The sequence below is a fragment of the Protopterus annectens genome, chromosome 11.part0 (genome assembly GCF_019279795.1).
Source record: "Protopterus annectens isolate FY-2018-M chromosome 11.part0, PAN1.0, whole genome shotgun sequence".
NCBI classification, from domain to species: Eukaryota; Metazoa; Chordata; order Ceratodontiformes; family Protopteridae; genus Protopterus; species Protopterus annectens.
The window spans coordinates 955,039,337-955,065,462 of NC_056745.1; the positions used below are offsets into that span (position 1 = coordinate 955,039,337).

At 42.8% G+C, this 26,126-nt stretch overlaps 1 protein-coding gene across 3 annotated transcripts in view; it reads left to right on the forward strand.

Moving 5' to 3' along the window:
* ELAPOR2 (endosome-lysosome associated apoptosis and autophagy regulator family member 2) overlaps positions 1-26,126 on the forward strand; it is a 1,439,853-nt gene that overhangs the window by 702,238 nt on the left and 711,489 nt on the right. For all 3 annotated transcript variants that reach the window (XM_044088347.1, XM_044088349.1, XM_044088348.1), the window contains one exon: positions 24,376-24,462. In XM_044088347.1, the coding sequence (XP_043944282.1) occupies positions 24,376-24,462 (87 nt within the window). The remainder of the gene's footprint in view (positions 1-24,375; positions 24,463-26,126) is intronic.

A 26,126-nucleotide genomic window follows, 5' to 3' on the forward strand; every position in this document is an offset into this window, starting at 1 on the left:
CACACACACACACACACACACCCTAGGAAAGGCTGGCATATCTTACCTGCTTTGCCATCTCCACCCAGATTATAATGCATTGCCACCAGAATACCCAAAGCCAGCTTCTGTAAGGCTCTTAACAGCATATGTAATTACTGTTAGTAAAATTTATATTTATACAAATGGTAGTAGTAACCAAGCAGCAAGACTTTCAGGAATGTGGAGCCATAGTGCCACTAAATAAATACAATTGCTCTAAAAGGTTAAATATTTTCTAAAAGACCAGCCACAATGAAAGGTATAGGCATGTTTAATAGTAAATTATAAAATATAAAACATGAAAATACTGAATATCTATTTGCAATAAACACCAGTGTTTCAGTTCACAGGAAATATAAAAAAAACACAGATGGAAAGACTCGGACAGATGCACTAAAACAGTATTTGGCTAATCTCACTATATTTTCTAACTGGCAGAAGAATTAGTGTTCCCTAGTTACTTTCTAAAGCAAGGTAAGATGAAGGTGGATGAGTGTATCTTGTTGTCAGGTCCAAGACAGAGTGCATCTATCACATCTCCCAGTAGTACTCAAATACAGTGTCAGTGCTGGCTACAGAATTACATCACATCTGGTCACCTGACTCTGGTTCCCACACTACTCCCTCACTAGCAACTGAGACAGGATTTGCCACTGATGTGTCACAGTATACACACACACATAACTTTAGCTAAGGTATATTGCAGCATTTGGAAACTGTTAACAGTTCCAACTTTTCCACCTTTCCTGCAGAAACTAAGAAGCCATACTCCTGCACCTCAGGGTAGCAGTTAGTTTGCCACTAAGGACAGTAGAGCAAGATCCTAGCCCATATTTTTCGCAGATGTTATGTTTCTGGCTGCATTCAGACCTGTCAGATAAAATCTTTATAGCCTAAACCAAGTCATTTAATTTCACGCTATTTTTCTTAAGGTTAGCTGGGCTTATCTTAAACCCTTCCCTTCCAATATCTTCTGTTAAAGTGTATGCAATCAATCAGTTACAACAATACAGTCTGACATACATGTATATTTCTTTTCTGTCCAGTAGGACCCACTGTTGAAATATTTTTAACACAGGCAACTTTAACAATACATTTTTAACACAGACATCTGTACAAATCAGTTTGCTATTCAAACAACATGTAATTCTTTACAAAACGTTAGGTAACTATGCTGGCTTATGTTATACATGCACTGCCTTACTCCCCTTGGCACAGCTGACACTACCTCACATCATCACATAGGGCATCACTTAACTTAAATGAATATATTGCTGTATAACTGATTGCATTTCCTTGATTGTATCCTGTCTGTTTCAGCACAAACTCATGCAGAAGCAAACAAATTATGTTCAAGTGTGATGTGTACATTGCTGGATACAATGTTGCTGTAAATGGTTGTACTTGATTTTCCTTTGGTCTTTTTCTGATAAGAAGATAAGCCCATTCTGCCTCAGAATGAAAATATATGGTAAACCAGGGAAAACTGCTCCCCACTTCTTAACATGGGTGACATTAGCTCACAGAAACACATGGTAACATTGATGGATTACACTTGATAAATTGAAAACTGGAATGAAAATCGGGTTCCAGTATTTTGAAAACTGAATGTTTGCCATGTTCTTCGTGAACTTGTATTTTGCATATGCAGCTTAGTTTGTTTCAGAAGTACTAGGGCATCATTTTTCCAAAGTTACACGCTAGACAAGCAGCAAAGGCATGCAATTGGAACTACAGGTTACTGTGTTTTTTTCTGCACTCAAAAGTGAATGTAAACACAAATCTGTCTCTGTGTAAGCCACATATCTTGCATGCAGTGTTATGGGATACAAACCTGCACAGTTTAGTTTGCATCATGGTCACTTGGATTTGTTTCAGATTGCTTGAAACCAAGAATTTGCAATTTGGTGCAAAAACAAGGGAGGTTAGAACTACATAAAAGTGCTCAAATTGGAACATTTGTGAGTCAGTGGGCTGGATTCACGAAGGCTTGCACGGAGTCTGAGTAGAGTAAGACTCCAGACAGCCAATATGTCTGCCGAGCGATCCAGGAACAGCCGGCAGGGGTGTGCATGAGAGCTCCTAAAACGACTCTTGCACGGACAGTGTTAGGTTATGCAAATTACCTCATTTGCTGCTGAAAGCTATGCAAATGAGGTAAATTTGCAATCCAGGAAACACTAACCTGTCCGAGTAAGAGTAGTGTTATTTGCAGAAATGTACTCGGTTGGTAACTGAGTACCGTTCTGCAAATAGCAAAACGGAGCCATGACAGTTCCAAATAAAGGATGCATCCAGTTGAGGAAGCATGCCAATGGCCAAATATAAGGCCATTGGCATTTATATGTGTTGCAAAATAATAAAAAATACATTTTCCCCCCGATCTCCATGTTTAAGCGTAGTGCAGCACTGTGCAAATGTGCGGCGCTCTAAAAAACAGAAAAAAATAAAAATAAAAGCCAAAAATAGGCATTTTATTAAAAATATCCATCTGCCATGCAAGTGAATGGCAGGCTGAAGACAACATGGCTACTGAGTAGTGGTTGCTAAGGGGGGGGGGAGCTCAGTGTGAGAGATGCAAGCATTAGTAGGGAATCCTATGAAAATGAGTATAAGGATAGTGAATCCCAATTTTCCCTTCCATGTGAACCATGTCCCTAGAGTGTAAGAGTAGGATTAGGGGAGTAACAGAGTAGAAGATAGGTGACATCATGAGGGGGGTATGTATCAAAGACTGTAAACTTATTGGAGTAGAGTGGCATGTGTTTGCTGTGAGTTACTCAGGACTGGAAGAGGTGTGTCTACAGTTGTCTGAACTGAAACCCAGAAACTGAAGGCATACACTGTGGCTACAACCAAAGTTTTTTGCAAAGATGCTTACATTGTGTGTGTGCCTGTAAATCCGTATAAGCCTGTGTGCGCATGTGTGCGCCCGTGTAAGCCTGTGTAAGGCTGTGTAAGCCTGTGTGCACAGATGTGCACCAACCTAAGCCTGTGTAAGTCTGTGTGCATGTGTGTGCGCTCATGTGCGTGTGATTGCACTTGTTTGTGCGGCACTGCCCCCTGTGGAAACAGAAAGGGAAAAGGAAGGAAAAGTAGTAGTAGGAAGTTAACCAAGGAGAACTAGCAGAGCTGCCAGGTGAAATCAGTCAGAATCAGCCAATTACACAGGCAGTACACTAGCCCAGCCCAGCCCAGCACTTAAAACTCTGCAAACAACATACCCCCATGTTTTACTCAGAAACACTGCAACACAGCAGTATACAAAGAGAAGTGAAAACTTAAAAAGCTTAACTGAGAAAAAAAATGTTAGGGGCTGCCATTGCTATTATAAGGCAACATGTGCAAGATGCTGAGGGTAGTGCCATTGTGGATGTTGCTGAGCAACCCACAGTGAGGAGATGGAGAAGAGTGTACAGACCCAGGGTAACCTACCAGGGGCTACATGAGCTGGAGATAGTGGAGCGCTAAAGAGTGGACAGAGAGCTTCTGCAGCAAATTGTTGAGCTGTGCAGGCCACGCCTCACACACAGACCCAACAGAGGGGAACCCACCCCAGTGGAAACCAAGGTATGTGTTGGCCTAAGAATACTAGCAACAGGTACCTTCCAGAGACGAACTGGTGATATGATGAGGATTTCACAGGCATCAGCATCCAGGGTACTGCACCAGTTCCTGAATGCCATGTCAGCACATGTTGGTGATCATGCATATTTCCCCAATTCCCATGAGGTATTGGCCAGCAATATGCGTCTCTTCCAGCAAATAGCGGAATACCCTGAGGTAGTGGGTGCAATTGACTGCACACACATACACATCAAAGCACCAGCCGGTGAGCGGGGTAGGGCCTACATCAACCACAAGGGCTTCCACTCCATCAACTGCCAGGTCATGTGCGATACCCAGGGCATAATACTGAGTGTGAGTGCTGGCTTCCCTGGAAGCTACCACGATTCCCATATCTGGCATCTGACACAGCTGTACCAGACATTTGCCAATGGGGACATCCCTGACGGTCACCTAGTGGGGGATGCTGGATACGCACTAGAGCCATGGCCGATGACACCCATCAGAAATGCACACACACCTGAACAAGAACTCCATAATGAGGCACACGCACAAACACGAAATATAATCGAGCATGTGTTTGGGATGCTCAAGTCACGGTTCCAGTGCCTGGACACATCTGGTGGAGCCTTGCAGTTCTCACCAACTACATGTACCCAAATTGTCATGGTATGTGCATGCTACTCAATATGATCTTGTGAAAACAGCTGCAGCAGGAACAGCATGGGGCAGGGCCAAACAGCCCCCCACCATTGCCAAGGCCTGCACAGACACAGCATGACTCGGAGGAACATCCTGAGCCTGCCCCAGTAGGCAGAAGGAGGTGTGCCCAGTATGCCTTGGCCTTGGCAAAGAGGCAACGCATAGCACATAAACTGGCTCAGTAGGAACCCTGGAAATTATACCTCTCTCTCTCTGACTCGCACATAAAATAAAAGGGATGCCTAACTTGACACTACCTGTTTTCAAACATGTATAGGGAGTGTAGTATGTGCATCCGACATAGGCAACCCTGCAGCACCACCGGAGGCAAGATTGCCATGTTTTAAGCAATATAAAGCAGTGCTAAGCAGCATTTACCAATATTTAGTATATGTAAACAAAATTGCCCGTGCTAACTAGCGCAATGTTGGGCAACGTTGAGCAATGTTGGGCAAAGTCGTGCAAAGTTGAGCAAAGTCAGGTAAACATGTTCATATTTGCTTTACTGTTCCTTAAGCAGTCTGGTCTGCCCAGCATAAAATAAAAAGCAGTGACAGGGCTCAAACACAGGATACTGTGCACTATAGCATTTCAGTGGCACAGACATAGCAGGACAATTGTACAGTAATGCAAACACAAAGAAATGCTGTACCATGTCCCTAAAGAGGCATATGGGTAACCTCCCCCACAGGCCTATGCAGACAGAGAACATCAGGCCAGGCGGTGTGATGTGGGTTGTGTAGGCTATGAAGTCGCAATCTAATATACATGACATTGGACACTAGGATCTGTAGCACAGTAGTATGCCTCAAGCCAGTACGATAGGCAACAGTACAGACTGAGATGGTGTACCGTACATAGCAGTGCAGGCATAGCAAATGTGTATAAGTGTCAGCTGATACCCTCATCCTATGTACACCCACAGTAACAATCAAGTGTGCCCCTGGGTAGAAATGTACAAAGAGTAGCTGTCCCCCCTGTATGTAGAAATGTTGATAAGTCTATGCAAAGTGTCTCATGGAAGCCCTGCAGGCACAGCATGATCCCTGTTGATCTATGACACAAAGGTGAGCCTTGCTGTAAAAATACAACTTGATTTTCCATACACATATAGTATAAATGTCTATACTGGGCGTGCTCACACACTCCAACAAATGTAGTGGATTTCATTCAGCATCACACTGAAAGGTCATACTAGGCATGCTCACACACTTAAAAAATGAAGCAAATGTCAGGCAACAACATACTGAAAGGTCATACTGGGCATGCTCACACACTTGCCAAATACGGAGGTGATAATAAGGGAAATATGGACAAATGTGGATAGACATCTCTACTTCCAGAAACACATTCACAAAGTTGTCAGAAAATCATGCTATGTGTTCACACAAACTGCCAAGGTCTATACATGTAGGTCAAAGGAGGGTCCCAGTACTCATCAGTCATCAGACCCGTCAGAGAGTACCACAACACACTTGCGATGAATCTGACTAGGCATGTTCAGCAGCCAGAAAGACCACTGAAGTACCCTAACAAGAGGATTACTGGCCTCAAACACTTGCCCCATGCAACAAGACTGAATGTAACCCAATCTGTACTCTGTTGTATACTGTCTACTCAGGAGATCTCTGCCCAACAGACAGCTCCATGTCATGGCTACACTCGGATCTGTTCTGAGTTACAGCTCAATGGCACTAAATATACAGACCCAACTGATATTGCCAACATCCTGGCAGATAGGATCAGTGTTAACTGTACCCCCCTCTCACCCATGAAAGAGCGCATCTCTATAATGGAAGACTGCAAAGTTGCTGTCATCACGGCTGCACAGGTAAAAAAACACTCTCCAAAGCCAGTATCACAGCAGCCATGGGACCAGATAACTTCACAGGCTGTGTTCCACACAAACCACAGAACGAACAGGCACCACACTGATGTACCATGTGCAGTCATAGCCTCACCTCATGCTTTGTACCTGTTGAATGGTGCATAGTGCCGGTTATCCCACTGCACAAGGTGGAGACACCACGGACCCCAGGAACTAGCGCCCCATTAGACTGACGAGCCCGGTCTTCAAGGCCATGGAATGTATCATCATACAACATATAAGCAATTACATTTGTAATCCCCAAACCCTTGGCAACAACCATGTTGGGTTTGTAAAATGCAGATCATGTCACCTAAACCTGATAGATGACATTGAAGCAGTCAACAGAACCGTCGACAAGGGTAAGGTGGTTCACACAGCCTATGTTGATCCTGCCATGGTTTACAACACCACCCCACACTCTGGAAATATAGATAAACCCACTAAACTAGGTATAAATTGCTATGTCACAAGATGGGTTGCCAACAGGCTTACTGACAGAACACACACTGTGAAAGTAGCAGACTCCAAGTATGACTTTGGACCAGTGATGAGTGCAGTACCACAAGGTCCAGTTATGTGTCTTGTCCTATTTAGTATCTACTTCCCTGAAGTAAACTTTAACATGGAAGGTCTGTGGCTACAGAAGTTTCCAGAGGACTGCAAACTAGGAGCCATAATTGTAAACACTAAAGATGTGGACATCCTACAAAAGGGCCTTACTGAGACAGATGGCTGTTGTCAAAGCCATGGGCTCTAGCTCAGTGCCAAAAGGTGCATTGCCATCCCCTTTGTTAAAACTCTGTAGCAAAGAACTACAACATAGGCAGTAGTGTACTTAACACTGAAAGTGTGACAAGAGACCTTGGGTCACAGGTGCACACTGGGCACAACTGTGATAATCACATCCCCACAGTAGTCAGGAAACCCTGCTATGTGGCACACCTCATCACAAAATGTGTCTCATGCAGAATAGAAGAGGACATTGTTCCCCACTACTCATCACCCACTAGAACTATAATAGAGTACAACGCCACTTTTGCTATGTATCTCACAAGACAACTACAACAACTGTAAAGCCTGCAGCAATACCTCACAAAGAGCATTAGCGGCCAGAAATACATGCCATACACAGACCATCTCAAAATGCTCCATCTTTACTCCCTTGCATATCGCCTACTCAGATGTGTTCACTGCCTAACATACAAAGCTATGTCAAATGCAGAGCTGTTGGACATGCTCCACGTAAAACGCTCACAATCCCTATGACCTTCGGACCCAAAACCACGAGTGAAATACAAAAGGAAGGGGTGTACCCATTTACCTTATGGATACCCACACCTTCAGGTTAGTGACACAGCATGAGGCCTTGGAGACCATGCAAGTGTAACTAACATTGGGCAAAACTGCTCATCAGATTATAGCCTGCTACAGATCACCTACCTTGTCACAGGAACCTCACTCAGTATTCCTGAGAACAGTGGAAAATATAAAGGTCCTATCAAACACCATTATATGAGGTGATTACAACTGCCCAAACATTGAGTGGGAGAATTACTTGTGTACAAAGTCCTTTGCCCAATGTTTCCTAGAGTTTAAAAGCTCTAACACCCTGGAACAGCTGGTCAACATGCCCACTAGAGGTGACACCATACTGGAAATGATCATTGCCAACATGGGGTACCAGTGTTCCACAACAGAGATAAAACCCTCGCTGGTAATATCAGATCATAAAGCAATCACACTGGACATCCACATCCCACCCAGTCAATTAAACCACCGTGAAGACATTTTCAAAAGCAAACTGCACACATCCCAAGACAAAAGTGGAAAGTTCCAAAGACCTCTTGCCTAGGATAATGGCATACAATCTGCCGAATCAGTTACAAGTGAATCCTATGAGCATCTACAGGGATGCATGGATCGAGACATCACAAATAAAACCAAGATGTACTCCTACAAAAATAAGAAAACAATCTGGTGGTCATTACCCATAAATAAGCTAGACAACAGAAGGAGGAAACTAACACCTGATAGAGCCAACTTCATTAAAGGAAAGGCATCACTGATCATTATTAGGAAGAAGCAATGATCGCTCATAAAATAATTCAAGGACACTTTCAAAAGACAATTTGCCAAGGACTGTAAGAATGACAACCACAAAGCCTGTGGTAGCTATACCAGACATGTAGGTGTCAACTTCCAAATATGCTGTCAGCTACTGACAAATGGCAAGGAATACACTGAACCAAATTTCATTGCCCACATCCTGGGGGACAAGTTCAGTGCAAACATCCCCCCATCACCCCCAAAATGGCCTGTGTCCATCACAAAGGATGCAGAGCACAAGACGTCATGGACATGCAGGTAAAAACAGCCCTCTCCAAAGCCGAGAACACAGCATCAGTGGGACTGGATGGTGTCCCAGGCTGCGTCTTACACTAGGCCCAAAAGGAACTACACCCTCACCTACATTCACTGCCCAGATTCAATCGTACCCAAAGAATGGCATACACTAACAGCCATCCAGCCCCACAAATGGGGTGCCACAACAGAACCCGGAAACCATTGCCCTATATGTCTACTCAGCCTGGTCTACAAAGCTATTGAGCAAATTGTCATGGAACCCATTAACAGTGACATTGGGGACCTCCAGACACTGGACTCTACACAACCTCACCTTGTGAAAGGCAGATCCTGCCTCCTAAACATAGTTGACTTACTTCAAACAGTTACCAAGGACATAGATGGAGGTGAAAGTAGTCGACACAGCCCACCTGGACCTCACTAAGGACTTTTTACACCATTCCCCACTCTGTCATCATGGACACGCTTACCACCCTGAACATCAACAGCTATGTTACAGGATGTGTGGCCAAGTGGCTCACAGATCAAACACACATGTTCAGAGTTGCGGGTGCCATGTCTGACTCTAAGACAGTCACAAATGGCATCCCACAGGTCTTGGCCCTGGGACCCCACCTGTTCAGTAGACACTGCTCACAGGTACAGGCAAGCACGGGAGGAGTATGGCTGAACAGGTTTGCAGATGACTGCTAACTGTGGTCCATAATCGACTCTATGGCTGATGCACACATCCTCCAGAAGGGGCATACAGATACAGATACCTGGTGTCAAAACAATGCCCCAAGAAGAATGCCAAAGAATGCATAGTCATCTCCTTTGGCTAAAACAAAGTGCAAACAAATTACCACATAGGTGGTACTCCAGTATGTATGGAGAAAGTCATGAAGGCCCTGGGGACACAGTTAGTCAACTCTCCTTTGATGATCACATGGCCAAAGTGTTTAGACATTCCTTCTATGTAGCCCACCCAATGTCACCTAATGTAACCCACTTTGTCTAAACTGATGATGTCACCAACCTACAAATATACCTGTGGAAAGTAGAGCTTATAGTAATGTGTATAGCGTGTTGTGTAAATGTGTAGTATCATAAACCAGTTAGGTAGGGGTTTGAATCCTGCACTTGACAAGTGTGTGTGTGTCTGTTTGTGTTGGATCTACTTGGAGAGGAGCAACCTTTTTGGAGAGTACTCATACACCTTAAAAGTGGAGTACTAATCTATGTCAGGTCTGATGATGTCACCATCCTACAAATATACCTGTGGAAAAGGGAACTCACAGTAATGTATATAGCACGTCGTGTAAATGCTTACTCCTGTAGTATCATAAACCAGTTAGGTAGGGGTTTGAATCCTGCACTTGACAAGTTTGTGTGTGATCTCCTTGGAGAAGAGCAACCTTTTTGGAGAGTACTCATACACCTTAAAAGTGGTATACTAATCTTTGTCAGGTCTGATGATGTCACCATCCTACAAATTTACCTGTGGAAAAGAGAACTCACAGTAATGTGTATAGCGCGTCATGTAAATGCGTACTCTTATAGTATCATAAACCAGTTAGGTAGGAGTTTGAATCCTACACTTGACAAGTGTGTCTGTCTGTTTGTATGTGATCTCCTTGGAGAGGAGCAACCTTTTTGGAGAGTACTAAAACACCTTAAAAGTGGTATACTAATCTTTGTCAGGTCTGATGATGTCACCATCCCACAAATATACCTGTGAAAAAGAGAACTCACAGTAATGTGTATAGCATGTCGTGTTAATGCATATTCCTTTAGTATCATGAAGTAGTCAGATACGGGTTTGAGTCCTGCACTTGACACGTGTGTTTGTGTGTAATAACCTTGGAGAGGAGCAACCTTTTTGTAGAGTAGTAGAACACCTTACAAGTGGTATACTTATCTTTGTCAAGTCTGATGATGTCACCATCTTACAAATATACCTGTGGAAAAAGAGCCATCCTAGTAATGTGTATAACACACCGTGTTAATGCGTACTGTTCTAGTGTCATGAAGTAGTTAGGTAGGGGTTTGAAGCCTGCACTCGGTGAGTGTGTGTGCTGTATGTGTGTGGCACTGTTAGTTAATGTGTAGTGGGTTTTGCTTTTACTACTGTATGACATATCAGTATGCATTGCACATGTGAGGTAGCTGTGTGGCAAATACATATACGTACATGTTACCTCAATTATTGCATGTGTGTGAACCCTGCTTTCTCCAAGAACACAACTGTCATCTTTGTCAGACTGTGCTGCTGCTTCCCAGACCTTCGGTCACATCTGTATGCTTGTGACAAGGCCAGCCACTGCAGTGATCCCTGGCCTAGGTCATCCGTGTCACACACACTCATTACGGTTTCTGTTGAATTGTGTGAGTGAGGGTTTATGGCCGAGGTATATGTTAGACCTGTTCTAACGCAGCAAAGTCTGTCAATGATGACTTTTCATTATAGGTGTACAACAACCTTTGTGGATATGCATGCAGACCCCTTATTGCTTATGTGATCCACCGAGGTATTTCAAAATACCTTAGGAAATGTGATTATCAAAGGAGAGATGATGTAACACTTGGTTGCGTGTACACATCGGTACCTGTTCATCATGTTGGTGGCTACTACCACCTATGTGGTACTGTGGAGATACTATGTTCCATAAAGGTGGATGACTATGCTTAGTTTGGCTAATAGTCTTTACAGCATGGGTTTGACAACAGTTATCTGTCTGTTTGATACCCTTGTGGAGGATGTGTGTGTCATCTGGAGAATACATTGTAGGCCACAGTATGCATTACCAGACATGGACGGACATATCCCTACTGTGATTGCTTGTACCTAAGAGAGCTTTATGCCAAACAGGAGTGGTATCAGTAATGGGTGCAGGTGAATACCACTGGTTACTGGCATAGTATAGTACCTGAAGGATCCAAATGTTGCTGTGTGTCCTACAGCTGTGTGTCAGTTGTGAAGACATCATCTAATGATTGGTTATGGTCAGTCTGTTGAAGTTATGTATACTACCAGCCAGAATGCAGAACAATGACAGATAGTAACAGTATCACCCACAGCACAGTGTCAAACCATGTCATACACACATGTGTAGTCAGGTTCTGAAATGTGTGTAGTACAATGCATACTGGCCACCAATAGAAACTATGTAGTGTTACTGTGTAATACAGGGCATGTCACCCTGCCCATGTGTCCACTATGCACGTACATGAAGACAGTGCACCTCCACCATGTTCACAGTTGTACACCTACAAATCTGTGCTACACACATCCCACACATACTGTCCACTCTCTAACACATGCTGCCAATACTACACACATCAGTCAAGTGGCACGTGGGTGGACAATACACTATTTTAACTAACACTGGTGTAAACAATACTACAATGACAATCATAGCTTTAATGCATCATGCCTGCTCAGCTACACCTTCAAGCATATCATTACACTGTACTGATGACAACATGGTAACATTGCTATACTGCTATAAAGTCACCCTGTGCATCAGCACCATGGTAGCCTGTTCCTGCATCGATGTTACAGATGACAGGAGGTGGCACAGGTTTCATCATATGCACAGGGTGTGTTGTTGGTTTGCCAGAGGCCTACAGTGAGCCATCCAAGCGACATGTGTGTGTGTGTGTGTGTGTGTGTGTGTGTGTGTGTGTGTGTGTGTGTGTGTGTGTGTGTGTGTGGGGGGCAAGAGTACTGCTATGGGCCAATGTTGATGTAATGTGTGTGGATATGTGTTAGCCCTAGGTGTCTGGTTCATATATGTGTGTGTCTGCATGCACACAGTTCCACCATGTGGCTGCCATATACGGGTATTTGTGTGACAGCCACAGACTGTACCTGCCAGGCTTTACAGATCACCATCTCTGGCCACGGATAAGGTACCTGTGCCTGGCAGGGGTGCTACTGACACTATCAGGTACTAAGCCAGACTGGGTACTATCCCCAAAGGTAGATGGATGTACACTGGACCCAGGTCCCTGCTGGGACTGTCCAGGGCCATGTGCATATGGTCTTCTAGGACGTTCTATGGACAGCCCACCCCCAACATTGCTGGGGCTGACACTGGCACTACGGGAGCGGCTGTGACTTGCGGGACATCTGTGGCGACTGCCAGCTGCTGATGTTGCTGGCATACGTCCACGTCGACGACTCAACCGTCCCACACTGTCCTGACACATGGACATGACATTGCGGAAGACATCTAATGTCTCTCCCCAATGTCTATCAGTGACCTCAGTGTAATGAAGGATGGCACCTGCTAGGTCATGGATACTGTCATTTAAAGTGGTGTTATGTGCCCTCTGTGCCCTTAGTCCCTGTCTGGTGTACAGTTCCATATGTGCCTGTGCCTCCATGACAGCCTGGAACATGTATGACAATGCCAGACCTGTGGCACGTCTGCCAGTGGCATGATGAGCAGCAGTGATCTGACGAGAACCCCTGGACATCTGCCTATGTGGTACCCCTCCAGACATCTGGGTATGGCTGCTGTGTTGGGATGCATGTGCCATGGATACTACACTATCCTGGCCAGTGCTGACTACGCTGTCCCTCAGCTAAGGGCATTGGTGATGGATGTATTGGCAGTATGACTGTGTGCATGGATGGGGTGGACACTTGTGTACTGTTGATTGGTGGCCCAATGACAGACCCTGGCAAACATGCCTTTGCCTCAACACACCTATCATCATCACTATTTTGCTCAGCGACATTGGCTTCCCCGCTGCAGTGAACCAGCCCAAAGTCAGCACCTGTGAGAGGAAGACAGGAAACACACTTTACGACCTGTACATGATGTTGGCACACATGTGCACACATGAACACATGAACACATGCACACATAAACCATGCACACATGAACACATGAACATGTGCACACATGCACACAAATGCACTACTCACTAAAACAGACACACACACACACACACACACACACACACACACACACACACACACACACACACACACACACCACCAGCAATCCAGAACATACTCAATAGCCGGTGATGGTGGGATACAGTATCACAAGGCAAACAGTTATATCACATGTGTCAGCATGCAGGACGTGTGTTGCTCAACAGCATGCAGTGCAGGTGTAGACAGCCCTTGCTAATAACAGTATACATGGCTTTGATGCATGTGTGTTGTTGTTCAGTGATCGGCCTCACCCTGGAACGCAATGTTTACATGGGCACCAACATTGCTCACAGGTATACATACCATGGCTGGATGTGTATGTGTGTCACATAGATATCCATTTCTGATTAGAGCATCTGTGTCTTTAGCAGATGATTGTGGACACAGGTTTAGCACATGCATGCTATGTATACACACAGGATGAGTGGTGCATGTATACCTGATGGAATACCATTGCTCAACATAGCCATTGTACAGTGGTTATGGTGAGTGTAGGACATATTGTGGACATGCCAGTGCCAGCCATGACATGGCATGCTACAACACAACTGCAACATTAAACATCACACATACACAGTGTGTGTCGTGACCTATACACTCAATAGCATTACAAGACATATATGTGTCACTTTGTACAAATGGTGATTGCTATGCATATTGTATATTGGTGCATATGTTTGCACACACACAACATTGAGGTGCATAGCAGTTAGTGCTATGTGTGGTACTGTGGTCACTGTAACTGGATGGGGTGTAGTACCATGAGCCATCATCACGCAGCATCATGTGGTCACTCAAGGCTACTAATGTGTGCCAGACCAGCACATACCATGCTGTACTGGAACTGCAGTACCATGGCTACATTCACCATTTCACAGCCACTTGTTACATGGGTTTGTATGGTACCCAATAGGGGGCATTGCCTAACATGAATGTGTTATGTGCTGAAGAGTATCGCAAAGCCACATGAGAGGCATCTACCCCTCAGGTATATTATGTGTGCTGTGTGGATGACATTTGGGATACTGGAGTGTGACCTTACAGCGGGTGTCTGAATACGCCATGTGTAGCATGTTAACGTGTACTGCGTATGACAAAGTTGTGTATGTTGTGTGCATGTGTATCGACTCTGCTTATACAGTGTCCACTACAGTGTTGCCACAATTGTGTGGGATGCTCTATGTATTGTAAGCGTTTTAGGCAGCTGCCCACATTACTGGGATGTGCATAGTCTCACAGCAAACATGCACAGCATGCATTATGCGTAGGTGTGATACGTGTACATGGCCTACACCTCACCTATGACATGCACATATAATTAGCAATTTTTAATGTAGAACACACTCACCAGCATGGGTCTGCTGCCTTGCTGTCACACCAGAGGGACCTTCAAGGATATGAGACAGTTTGTCAGTGGCAACAACTGTGGCATTGCTACTGTGTGTTTGCAGTGTTACAGTAGTACAACGGTTGACAGTCACAGGCCTACAGATTATATTCCTAATTATTAGTATTGCACAACACTAGGCACCACATCTTCTAACTACACAGTGCACATCTCACATAAGCATGCTCTACCAATAGAGGTAACAGTAGTCTACAGCTATGCCATGTTACCTACACGCTCTGTGTCAACCTGCTGTGTGGCTCCGGCCTCCATGATGATACTTGTTACTTGTTGTTGTTGGCTAGAAGCCATCTGGCTCAGGAGCAGCTCCTCCACTCTGGTGAGGGGGGATGGATGGCATATACCACCACCTGTGGCAAGCTGTTGTCTATGGATATCAGACACACGCTGCCGGACATGTCTAATTAAATCACTGCAGTGATGGTGTACCTGCTCATATGTCCGGTTATGCATGCCTATGTCATTTACCCTACGGACAAGATCTTGCCACAGTGCAGTCCGCTCATGCTGGTCCTGGCTGGTTCTGGAGAACAGCAGGGCATAGTGCTGCACCAGGCTTGTTGTTATCATTTCCTCCTCTCCTGGGCTATAGCTGGGGTTACGATGGTGGGACATGACCCTGGAAGACAATGAAACAATATGTGTGAGCAAGTCATGTGGAACACTTAACATTCTAAAGTATAGATATCAATAAACTGCCATATATAGCAACCTATTGGCTGTCAGAGATACACACTTTCAATACAACATATCAGTGCTCAGCCCACAACTGCCTGACAGTGCCTGGCACACTCTATATATCATGTTGCACAGCAACAAAGATAAACCAGTATGTAAGACTATAAACAGTGCATGGCACACTGTATGCGACACAATGCACCACCTAGCCACAGGAGGTATATATCAAGCTAATGCATCAAGAAATATGTAATCCATTGCAATGATTGTAAAGTCCAGTTACAGTATTACCAGTATACCACACTAGTCGTTGATGGCAAACCCCTGCCTAACAAATGTGCACATTCGTTAATATAGGTGGCATACTGCTGTACTACACTATACATGTTGCTAGATATGCACCTATATCCTGTAACACACATATGACCGAGGCCATGGTACAGGCATACCCCCACACACATCAGACATACATACCAGACACAAAGGTATGGCAACCCAGATGACCTTTACCTGTGTACCATACAGTACTGTGTGTCAGTAGTTAAGAAAACTTATGCCTGAGGTATGTAATCTGTGAGGACTACAGGGAACACACAAAACAGTAGTTCCAAGAAATGTAGGCATACACCATACTGTACTGTTTAGGCATACAGCTTCGGGTAGTACTACAGTTCATACAGGAGTTCTATTCACCAGCAGTAACACTCAATAAGCATACATGCACTGGTTTAGCCTACACTGGGACATCCCAGTCGATACCAAGGGACTACGACAGACCATATGGCATACTGATTTTTCCACCTAGCAATTGCATACACATCTTTTGCTGGGATCACAGCTAGGACACATAATACCATGACAGAAACAGTTTCCCAGTAAGCTATCACATATATACAGAACTCTGACACATTCACCAACACATTCACCATCACACTCAGTCAACCTCACATAGCAATTATTGCAACAAGTACATGTGGGTGTGTATCGCTTCATAGGTAGGTAATAGGCTATTGGCCCTAGGGCCTATAGAGGTCTAGCCATACGCTACCCTGGCCTTTGACACACAGGAAATTATGTTTCACGTGGCCCTGACAAGCAGAGCCACAGAGGTGATTCCCGGAGTGTATTTCCTATCACCCATACAATCATCAGGATTATTTATGAAGACTGCTAATTAGGAGCTTTGTTTGCTATTGATAGGTGGTTTGTTCCAGAGTATGGGATGTCTCTGAGATAGGAATCTATCCCTCCAGCATGTGCTGTTTATTGAGGTCACAAGGTTTAGGTCCCTAGAGCGTGTAGCTCGTAGGGATTGTGATCTGTTTACGTGGAGCATGTCCAACAGCTCTGGGTTTGACATAGCTTAGTATGTTAGGCAGAGGTCACCTCTGGGTAGGCGGTATGCAACACAGTCTAGCTGTGGGTTTGTGAGACGATCTGCTTAGGGCATCTGTTTGAGGCTGGTATTACTCTTTGTGAGGTATGTCTGTGTCGTTTCCAGTTGCTGTAGATGTCTTGTGAGGTACATACCACATGGGGCATTGTACTCTATAATGGGCTTTATGTGTGATGAGTAGAGGGGAACACTGACCTATATTTCCCTGGATGACACACCTTTTGTGATGACGTGTGCCACGTAGACAGATGACATGACTAGTGTGGCACTGTGATTATCAGAGGGGAGACTACTGTCCACCTGTGTCCCATGGTCTCTTATCACACCTTCGGTGTTTACTAAACTACCACCTATGTGTTAGTTAATGGGTACAGAGTTTTTGCAAGAAGGGATGCCAATGCAGTGTCAACATTGGGCTTGAGTCCATGGCTTTGTCACCAGGCATATGTTGCAGTAAATATGTCCCTGCCCCCCTCTCTCTATATATATATATATATATATATATATATATATATATATATATATATATATATATATATATATATATACACACACACACACACACATACATATAAACATCCATTGGTGTACATATAGATATACATATAGGCACATATACAGTCCACCTTTCATGGTGGGGATATCACTTATGTGAAGGTTGTGAGGTATACGGTTATGTCATAATATTGCACAGTGTTGTGCGGAATGTATTGAAGGTGTTTTCAGCCCATGTAGCTTTAGCAGGCCTCACTGGCTGCAACACTGCAAACCTGACAATTCATACCCACAGCATTTAACCACCACATATCATATACCAGTACTGTATGCTGTCTTGTTTGCCACACAATGCAACCTACATAGAAATATGCACATAACAACCTTCAACAGCATATATATGTCCACCCTTCACAAACAGTTGCAGTATGTCCCTTGCTCTATGTACATGTACAAATGCTAATATATCTGACACAGACAGATCTCTCCACATGTGTGTGCCATACACACACAAGGTCCACACTGTTGTAAGTTTGTGTACCTCACGGCTGACCTGTTGGGCCTTGCTGCAACATGAACAGGTGTCACATGTGAGCACACAGTAATATTAGAGGGTGTATATATAGCTGCAAATGCTAGATTAGCATACTAGCCTGTTACAGCTGTTGCCAATGCTAAGCTACACATTAATATGACTATCATGCATTTGTTGCTCTGTCACATCCATGTTTATATAACCGTATGCGCTACTCCCCCAAACAGACATTGTACACACTAATGTACAGAACACAGATAACATGGATCAGATGTTTGACATTTAATGCTGAACTACATATGTCACAGTCATATCCCACTGCACACAGCTACACATTGATTTCTCCATGCCAGTAGTTATGCAGGGCATCTGTGCATAGATACGTACTGCTGCCACATATGGATGATTCAAACTATGTAGAGTACTCTTCATAAACATCTACTACATGCCAGTAAATACATAGCTGTTACCTACCTTTCCTTTGTATGTGTTCGTATTTGTCGTTTCTGTGTGTTTTGTAATAGTTTATTTATTATATTATTTCTTTTTTGAGATATATTTATCTTTTTTCAATATATATTTTTTTTCAGTATATTAATTATTTTTCAATATATTTATTTTTTTTACTATATATTTTCTTTCAATATATATTTTTTTCCAATATATTTTTTTCCAATATAATTTTTTCAATATATATATTTTTTCAATATTATTTATTTTTCAATATATTATTTTTTTTTCCAATATATTTTTTTCAATATATTTTTTTCTATATATATTTTTTTCAATATATTCTTTTATTTTTTCTTTTTTTATTTCAATATGTAACTTTTTCTTTCGATATATTTGCTTTTTTTCTTTTTTTTTTCTGCAGCTGTTGTCCACGTCTGCATCCGTGTCTTTCTCTCTCTCTCTCACTCTCTCGCTCCCTCCGTACCTGCAATGAAATGATTTCATGTGTGGACAGCAAGTACAGCCTGCTTTTATGGGTATCTGCACATGTGCATGCGATGGCCTCTGCACCAATTGGTGGCCACCATTTGGCAATTTCATGCAGCCTGCTGTGTGGTACTTGCAGTAATCACTGTCATAGCAACCCAGTGCTATAAATTGCTAAGTCAGGTAGGCATAGCCCTTTCAGCTTTCCAAAGTGGGGACCATGCTTGTTTGCTGTGAACACCATTGTGTAAGTCAGAAGGTTGGTATACTTCTTATAACTGATGCCAGCGATTTGAATGTTGTACTCTGACCTGAATGTTGCCACTTCCAGTACACAGTTGACAGTGTAGATTTGTACTCACCCCTACAAATGCTAACACAAGATACATGGGAGCATGTAGTTTATTTTCTACTTATACAATTAGCTGCCATGCATACGTAGTTATTGAGATGTTTTCATTTGGCACATGAACTGTGAACTGCTATATTGTGGATATTAATGTACTCACTTCTGCACAGTTTGTGTTTTTTTTTGTTGACATTCGCACAGGATGCTCATGAAAACTGGACAATTCCAGTACTGAATATGCCTACCTACATCCTTGCTGGACCTTGAACACACAGATATTTTGTACATTTGGGTGGGGATTGTCCTGCTATGATACTGTGTGGGGGTTGTAAAGTGCTGCTGTAACATTATTTACTGCTAAAATGGCTGGTTCTGTTATCACAGTCATGTAATGCAATTCCACAACAACTGCTGGTAAAGTTCCACAGAACAGGTTTTGTGTTATGGCATTCCTGTCTTTCCTTTACATTCACTCATTCTGATGCATGATATATATATTTCAGCAACAACCTGCTGTATATCTACTGTGGCTTAGTGGTACTTCATGCAGTCTAGTGTGTCCAAGGTCCGGTGGTCGAGACTGACAGTGGTGTTTCATTTTGCTGCTGAGTAGAACAAGGGCCCTCACATGCAGGGTGACTAAGGCACTTTTAAGCAGTTGTAAGCAGATTTGTGCCAGTTTGCACAATGCTTAGCAGTACTTAGCTAAGCACACACAAGCGCACACTCGCGCAAACCCGCTAACTACTGCTTAAAAGTGCTTACTCCTCCTAACCCCCGTGCTCATTTCTTTGAAAGAAAAGAAAATAGGGAGATAGGAAAGTGGTGAAAAAGGGGCACAAAGAGGGAAAGACAGTAGGGAAAACAGCTTGGGATGTGCAGGATGGGTGTAGTGAAGGTCCATAGCTGCCCATTTCTTTAACAGCAACAACTGTGCATATACTAGTAATTTGGAGGGAAATTTGAAACCTTCCACCCATGAGAGAGGAGTGAGGACAATGAAGTATGTTGTACTGCCAATTAAATTTCAGTTTATGTGTCCAGCAAACGTGTGCAAAATGGGCAGCTATGTATGGGGCGTAATTTTTTTGTAGGAGCAGATTGCCCATTTTTTTTCAGGTAAGAGTGGAATGTGGGGTAGGGAAAATATTGCCCATTTTTTTTCAGGTAAGAGTGGAATGTGGGGTAGGGGAAATAGGTATATTTTGGGAGGTAGATTGGGGAGGTAAACAGACAAGACAAACAAGCCGCATACAGGGGCAGAATATGACACATGGGGTGGGTGAACACCATTGACAGGGAAGGGTGTTTGGAAATCGCAAGCCCATGAGCCCACAGATGGCAACAGTGGAACTGAGATCCCCACCCATGGGCAGTCACCACTGCACCTTCACAGCCTGGGGGGTGGCTGTGCTGGGGGCTGCGTAGGAGGGGCAGGCTCACCCGTGAGTCGCACCACTCTTGCCTTGAGCTGACATAGAGGATCAGTGACTGAACGCTCAATTTCCCTACGCATCACAGCCTGGACCATTTGGAGGGTGATAGGTGGCCGTCCTCCGGCCACGCTTGCACGGGGGGGATGAGCCCCATCCCCTGCAGTGCTTTCAGCCGAAGGTGGCACAGGACCAATGGAGGAGGAGGTCCCGCGCTGGGGCACCGGACCTGCTGGTGCCAGGTGCCATCACCAGCTGAGGTGGGACAGGTAGGTCCGCTGGGACCAGCCTTCCCATATGTTTTATGTTTAGGAGGATTTAATGACAGTATGGGTTAGTAATAGCCAACAGCATTCCAATTTAGTTGTAACAGCATACAGTAGTATTCCCATTAGCCCAACACACAAGAGTTCCAACAGTTGAACAGCAAGCATAACACATGCATATATAGAATAACAGTGGACATTGCAACAGCATACAGGATTGATTGGTGGCAACAGGCCACCAAGATTGTGATATGTGAACAGGGAACATGCATCAAAGTAAATGCAGATATTTATAAACCAATAGGACATGTGTCCCAACAAATGTTATGAGATTAGACATACCCAATGAAGTGTGGAATTACATTGTTTATGCACATACATTAGGGTGTAAAAAGATACCTCCATTAACAACTTATATATACTTATAGTTTACACTACATTCCTATTGATTGCAATTATATATCCCCTACATGTATTATTGCACTAGGCAATGTCCGTTTAATTGTAAAATGGGTTTTGCTAGTTCTTAATATACCTGACCTGTATCTGACATACAAACTGTCCTGGATGCAGATGTTACTGCTACATATTTATATATTTCATTTATATTTATATATCTCCATATCTGGATGTGTTCAGGTGACATTATCAGGTATATGTTGACAGCCCCCTACATTTCTAGCAGCACACTGACATTTCTGGGGAACACGATAACAAACTACTAGTGCCAGATTAACCTGTACATGCCGGCCATGAACCGACAGTTGAGGACTGTATATATGCTTAACAGCTACTGGCACGCCCTTCATCCACTTTATGTGGGCCTACCCATGTGTGGGTTGACTGCGCTTAATACAACAGTACTATTTCTATAATGCAAGGGTACAACAACATATCGAAGAAAGTGACACGGACACACTCCAGGAATTATTCCTTTATTAATTACATTACACACTTTTCTAGTAGCTCTCTCATTTATTTGATATATCAGTGCATGCAGAGGTCTTTTATTCAAGACATATTATACCTTTATTAATGGGTTACAACACCTTTTCACTCTGTCTCATTTATTTTATATAACAGTACATGCAGAGAAGTTATTCAACACTCATTATACCTTTATTAATGGGTTACAACACTCTTTTTCAGGCTCTCTCTCTTCTTTTATATGACAACACATGCAGAATAATTACTAACCTGCCTGCTGGCACAGCCTTAGCAGTCTATCTGCATAGGCTTGCTGATTCGCAGCACGGACACCTGCAGCTGTGAAGTAAATGAAGGGATATTTAGACATACCTATCCATAACATAGACTACAATAGCAATTCTTACATACTTCATTCCATGGCTACATACTCAGTAGTGGGGCATTTTTCATTTCACTGGCCTCCTGTATCCACTGGTTCAGTCGGTCCTCCTTGCATCTCTTCAGGTCTGAGAAGTGGTGTCTGACCTGCTCACCAGTCCGAGGGATGCCTGTGGCACTGGTGAGATCATGTGCTAGACGGTTCCAGGCTTCCGCTTTGTACTCAGTGCCCTGGAACTGGCCCTGCAGGAGTCTTGCATCATGATGATGGACGAGGAGCCAAACCATTACTTTTGACTCCTCAATGCCCCACCGTTGCGCTCGGAAATGAGAGCCCTCTCCAAAACCAGCCATACTATCTGCAGATGGGAGCTACAACCAGTTATGGCAATTATTCCCGCCTATGGAGCTTAAATATGCCTCATTTCCAGCACTTATTTGTGATTGGCCGATTTTGAAAAATCTTAGCTAAAAGCAGACCTGCTTAGCAATGGGTAAACTTCCATTGATATATATGAGTGTGTTGGAAATGCATCCATATTTAAAGCTGTCATGGCTTAGTGGTTTAGTACTGTGATTATGGTGCAAAGTATCCCGGGTTCGAGGCCTGTCATTGCTTTTTATTTTACTACTGGCCTGACCTGCTAGGAGGTGTGGCTGTGTTTAGCCGACTTTGCTCAACTTTGCCCAACGTTGCTTGATGTTGGTCTACGTTGCTCTACGCTGCCCGACATTGCCCAACGTTGCGCTAGTTAGCGCGGTGCACAGCTCCATGCGAACATGTTTTGTTTGCACTAGTTGGCGCAATGCGCAACTCCACGCAAAACTATTGCGCTAGTTAAAGCATTGCTAAGCTATGAACAATTGTACTTAACTGTGCTTAATACTACTAAACTTTGCTTAGTAGTGCTTCACATTGCTTAAGATACGTTACTTATGCATTTATCAGTATGCATGACCATTCCACCTTCTTATATATCTATATAAAATATCGTTCACTACCACATAGGCCATTTCAATGCATTTTACTGAAATTTAAAAGGTAAATGTCAGGAATTCTTTTTATGCATACATTTCCTACAGAAAATAGGTATTGGAGTGGAGGGACTTGAACCGGGAATGCCTCCTCTTTGTGCGAGGGCTCTACCACTCCGCTATTGCTATTTGGCTTAATTTGCATATAAATAGTTTATTATCCTCTTCGATGCCTACACTGCTAACTGTAGCTAAGCAATGGGCAAACCCACGCATACATGCCAAATACGGGCATCTATATCGGGAATAATAAAAAAAAAAAAGGAAAGCTTTACATTTTAAACTTGTACAGAGATTTAGAATGTGGGGGAGTGTAGTGTTGGGTATGTGGACATTTGAGCGGACTCGCTCATTTCAGTTGACATTTACAGTTTAGGCACTTGCAGGGGCGTGGATATTTGGACTGCTCGGCAGTCTGACATGCCCCCTGCACTCGTGCATGCTCCATGTAAGCCTTAGAGTTGAGTCAGCGTGCCCTCATGAATATGCATGACACACTGACATCATACTCTTAGACTGCAGTTTCCGTGTAAGACTTAGTTAGTGTTATACGGAGGATTAGTGAATCCCGGCCAGTATCTTTTATCTGTAAATGAATAGTCACCATCTCTGTTGGTATGGGCCTAAAGAGTCTTATTTTCTTTTGCAATGTAATGAAGTATATGTTTAATTTTTTTACCTTATTGTATAGAGTAACATGCATTCACTGTGGTTATTCTATTTGCTATTAATTCTTAATGCATTTTTCTAAAGTTAAACTTTCAACTTTGTTCATTCAACTTGTTGTATGTTTCCAGTCTTTTGTGGTTGTGAGCCATTGTAAATTTATTTGCTTTGTAAAAAATATTTGGATTATGATGATCTAAAATATGACAGAGAAATATGTGGATCTGAAGGATCAAATGCTTAATGAACAATGCAAGGTATATTGGATTATTGGATTTGTTCCCTTTGTTTTTACTATTTTCCTTTTGCTTGAAATCATGTCCTGATGGGCAAAGCAGGAAACTTGCTCAGTTTTTTTTCCAGTAAGCTGCATGAATTGAACTAATGCTTATACTTGCTTCTTTTCATAGATCCAGAATGACCAATGTCAAGAGATGGAAAGTTTGAACCAGAAATGGATGCAAGTAACAGACCACGGTGAATGGAGAATGCATACAGTAAGTGTTCATGTTTTGGGAAGCAGCATTAGCATTTGTACATTTACTTCAGTCAACAATACCAATTCTTTAAATGAAGATTGGACATACAAATATTTTATGAATTCCTCATAATTGTACACAAATATATATGAAAATGTTATTCCTTCAGACTTAAGGGAATACATGTGATTAAACTTCAACTGTTTCTTACTGTCCATATAAATACAGAAATAACCTGTATGGGAAATTACAGACCACTAAGTCTAATGTCTTTTATAAGGAAATAGCCAAGAGAATCTTTATGGACAAAATATTCTATATCACAGAGGCCTTCTTGTTGTCATTACTTTGATCTTGTTATTTAATAACCTGAAATGAGCATAGACAGTTTTTTTTAGCCATCCACTGCATTATTGTAGAGGGTCTACAATGATGTATAGACCTAGAGAAGAGAACATCTCAACCTGTTATATGGATTGTATTTTGGGTACAGATTTTGAGGCAAATTGCTTTCTTCTTCAGCCAACCAATCACGATGAGCAATGGAGAGCTTTATAGTCTAGTTGTACCTTTATTGTTAATTATTTTTAATTATGCTTTATTGCTCAGTAGCTGCAGCTTTACAACTTATTTCAGTTACAGCAGGTCTGAAGCATATCTTGATGGGATTTCCTTCAGAAACGGCATGCGCCACAGTTAGAACATACATGATTTGAGTAAATGTTAAGTGAATGCAGATCATTAAAAATAAATGCACTAACATGTACTCAGATAAAAATACTTTGCTTCCATAAAAAAATTATCCTACAAGCTTTCAAGATAAGGAGAGAAAGAAATAATATGGAATGTTTCAGTTCACTTTATATCTCAGTTTTAGCATACATTGGTAAAGCAAGCATATTTCTGTATATGTGACAATATGACATATCTAAAATGACCTGAGCTGAACAATTCTTATGCTGTATTCAGTGCAACTTAATAAATCAGCTTAACAGTTTAGTCAGCTTAAAAAGGTATAAAAAAGATACAACTTTTCATACATTGCTTTATACACAATGGGAACCAGTAATAAACATTGTAACATGGAACAGGCTTGATATACAATAGATTGGCATGCCACATCCTGTTGTGATGTGATTCAAAAAGTAGTAATAAAATGGGAAACATTGTACTTTGTCTTTACCCATTTGGGTAGCCATTGTGTTCCACACACAGAGTACATAATCCAGTAACACTGTTCTGTGCATGTGAGACATTTTTAAATCAAAATGCATTATAGTAACAGTTTGTCCCAATGGGGTAACATGTATGATTCCATCCATGTATATTCTGACAATACTGTAGTTGACCCCTACTCTCGCTCTGCCAGTATGTTGCACAACAGACATAGCTAGGCAACATACTAACATTGTGCCAGAAAAAAAAATACTACCCGGTGTAGTTTCCTGTGATGCTGGTGAGCTTCTACTAATGAGAACTCTGAAAGCACCAGATCTCCTTGTTGCCATAATGTGGTAATACCCCTGGCTCAGTGTCATGACTCACTCAGAGACACAATGGGAAAACGTAGTGCAGCAGAGCAGTTCAGTTTAGATAGATAGGTGTACCATACTTTATTCATTAGCTATATGCAGCTACTTAGGACTGTACAGTAAATAGTACTAAGCTACATTGCATTGCTG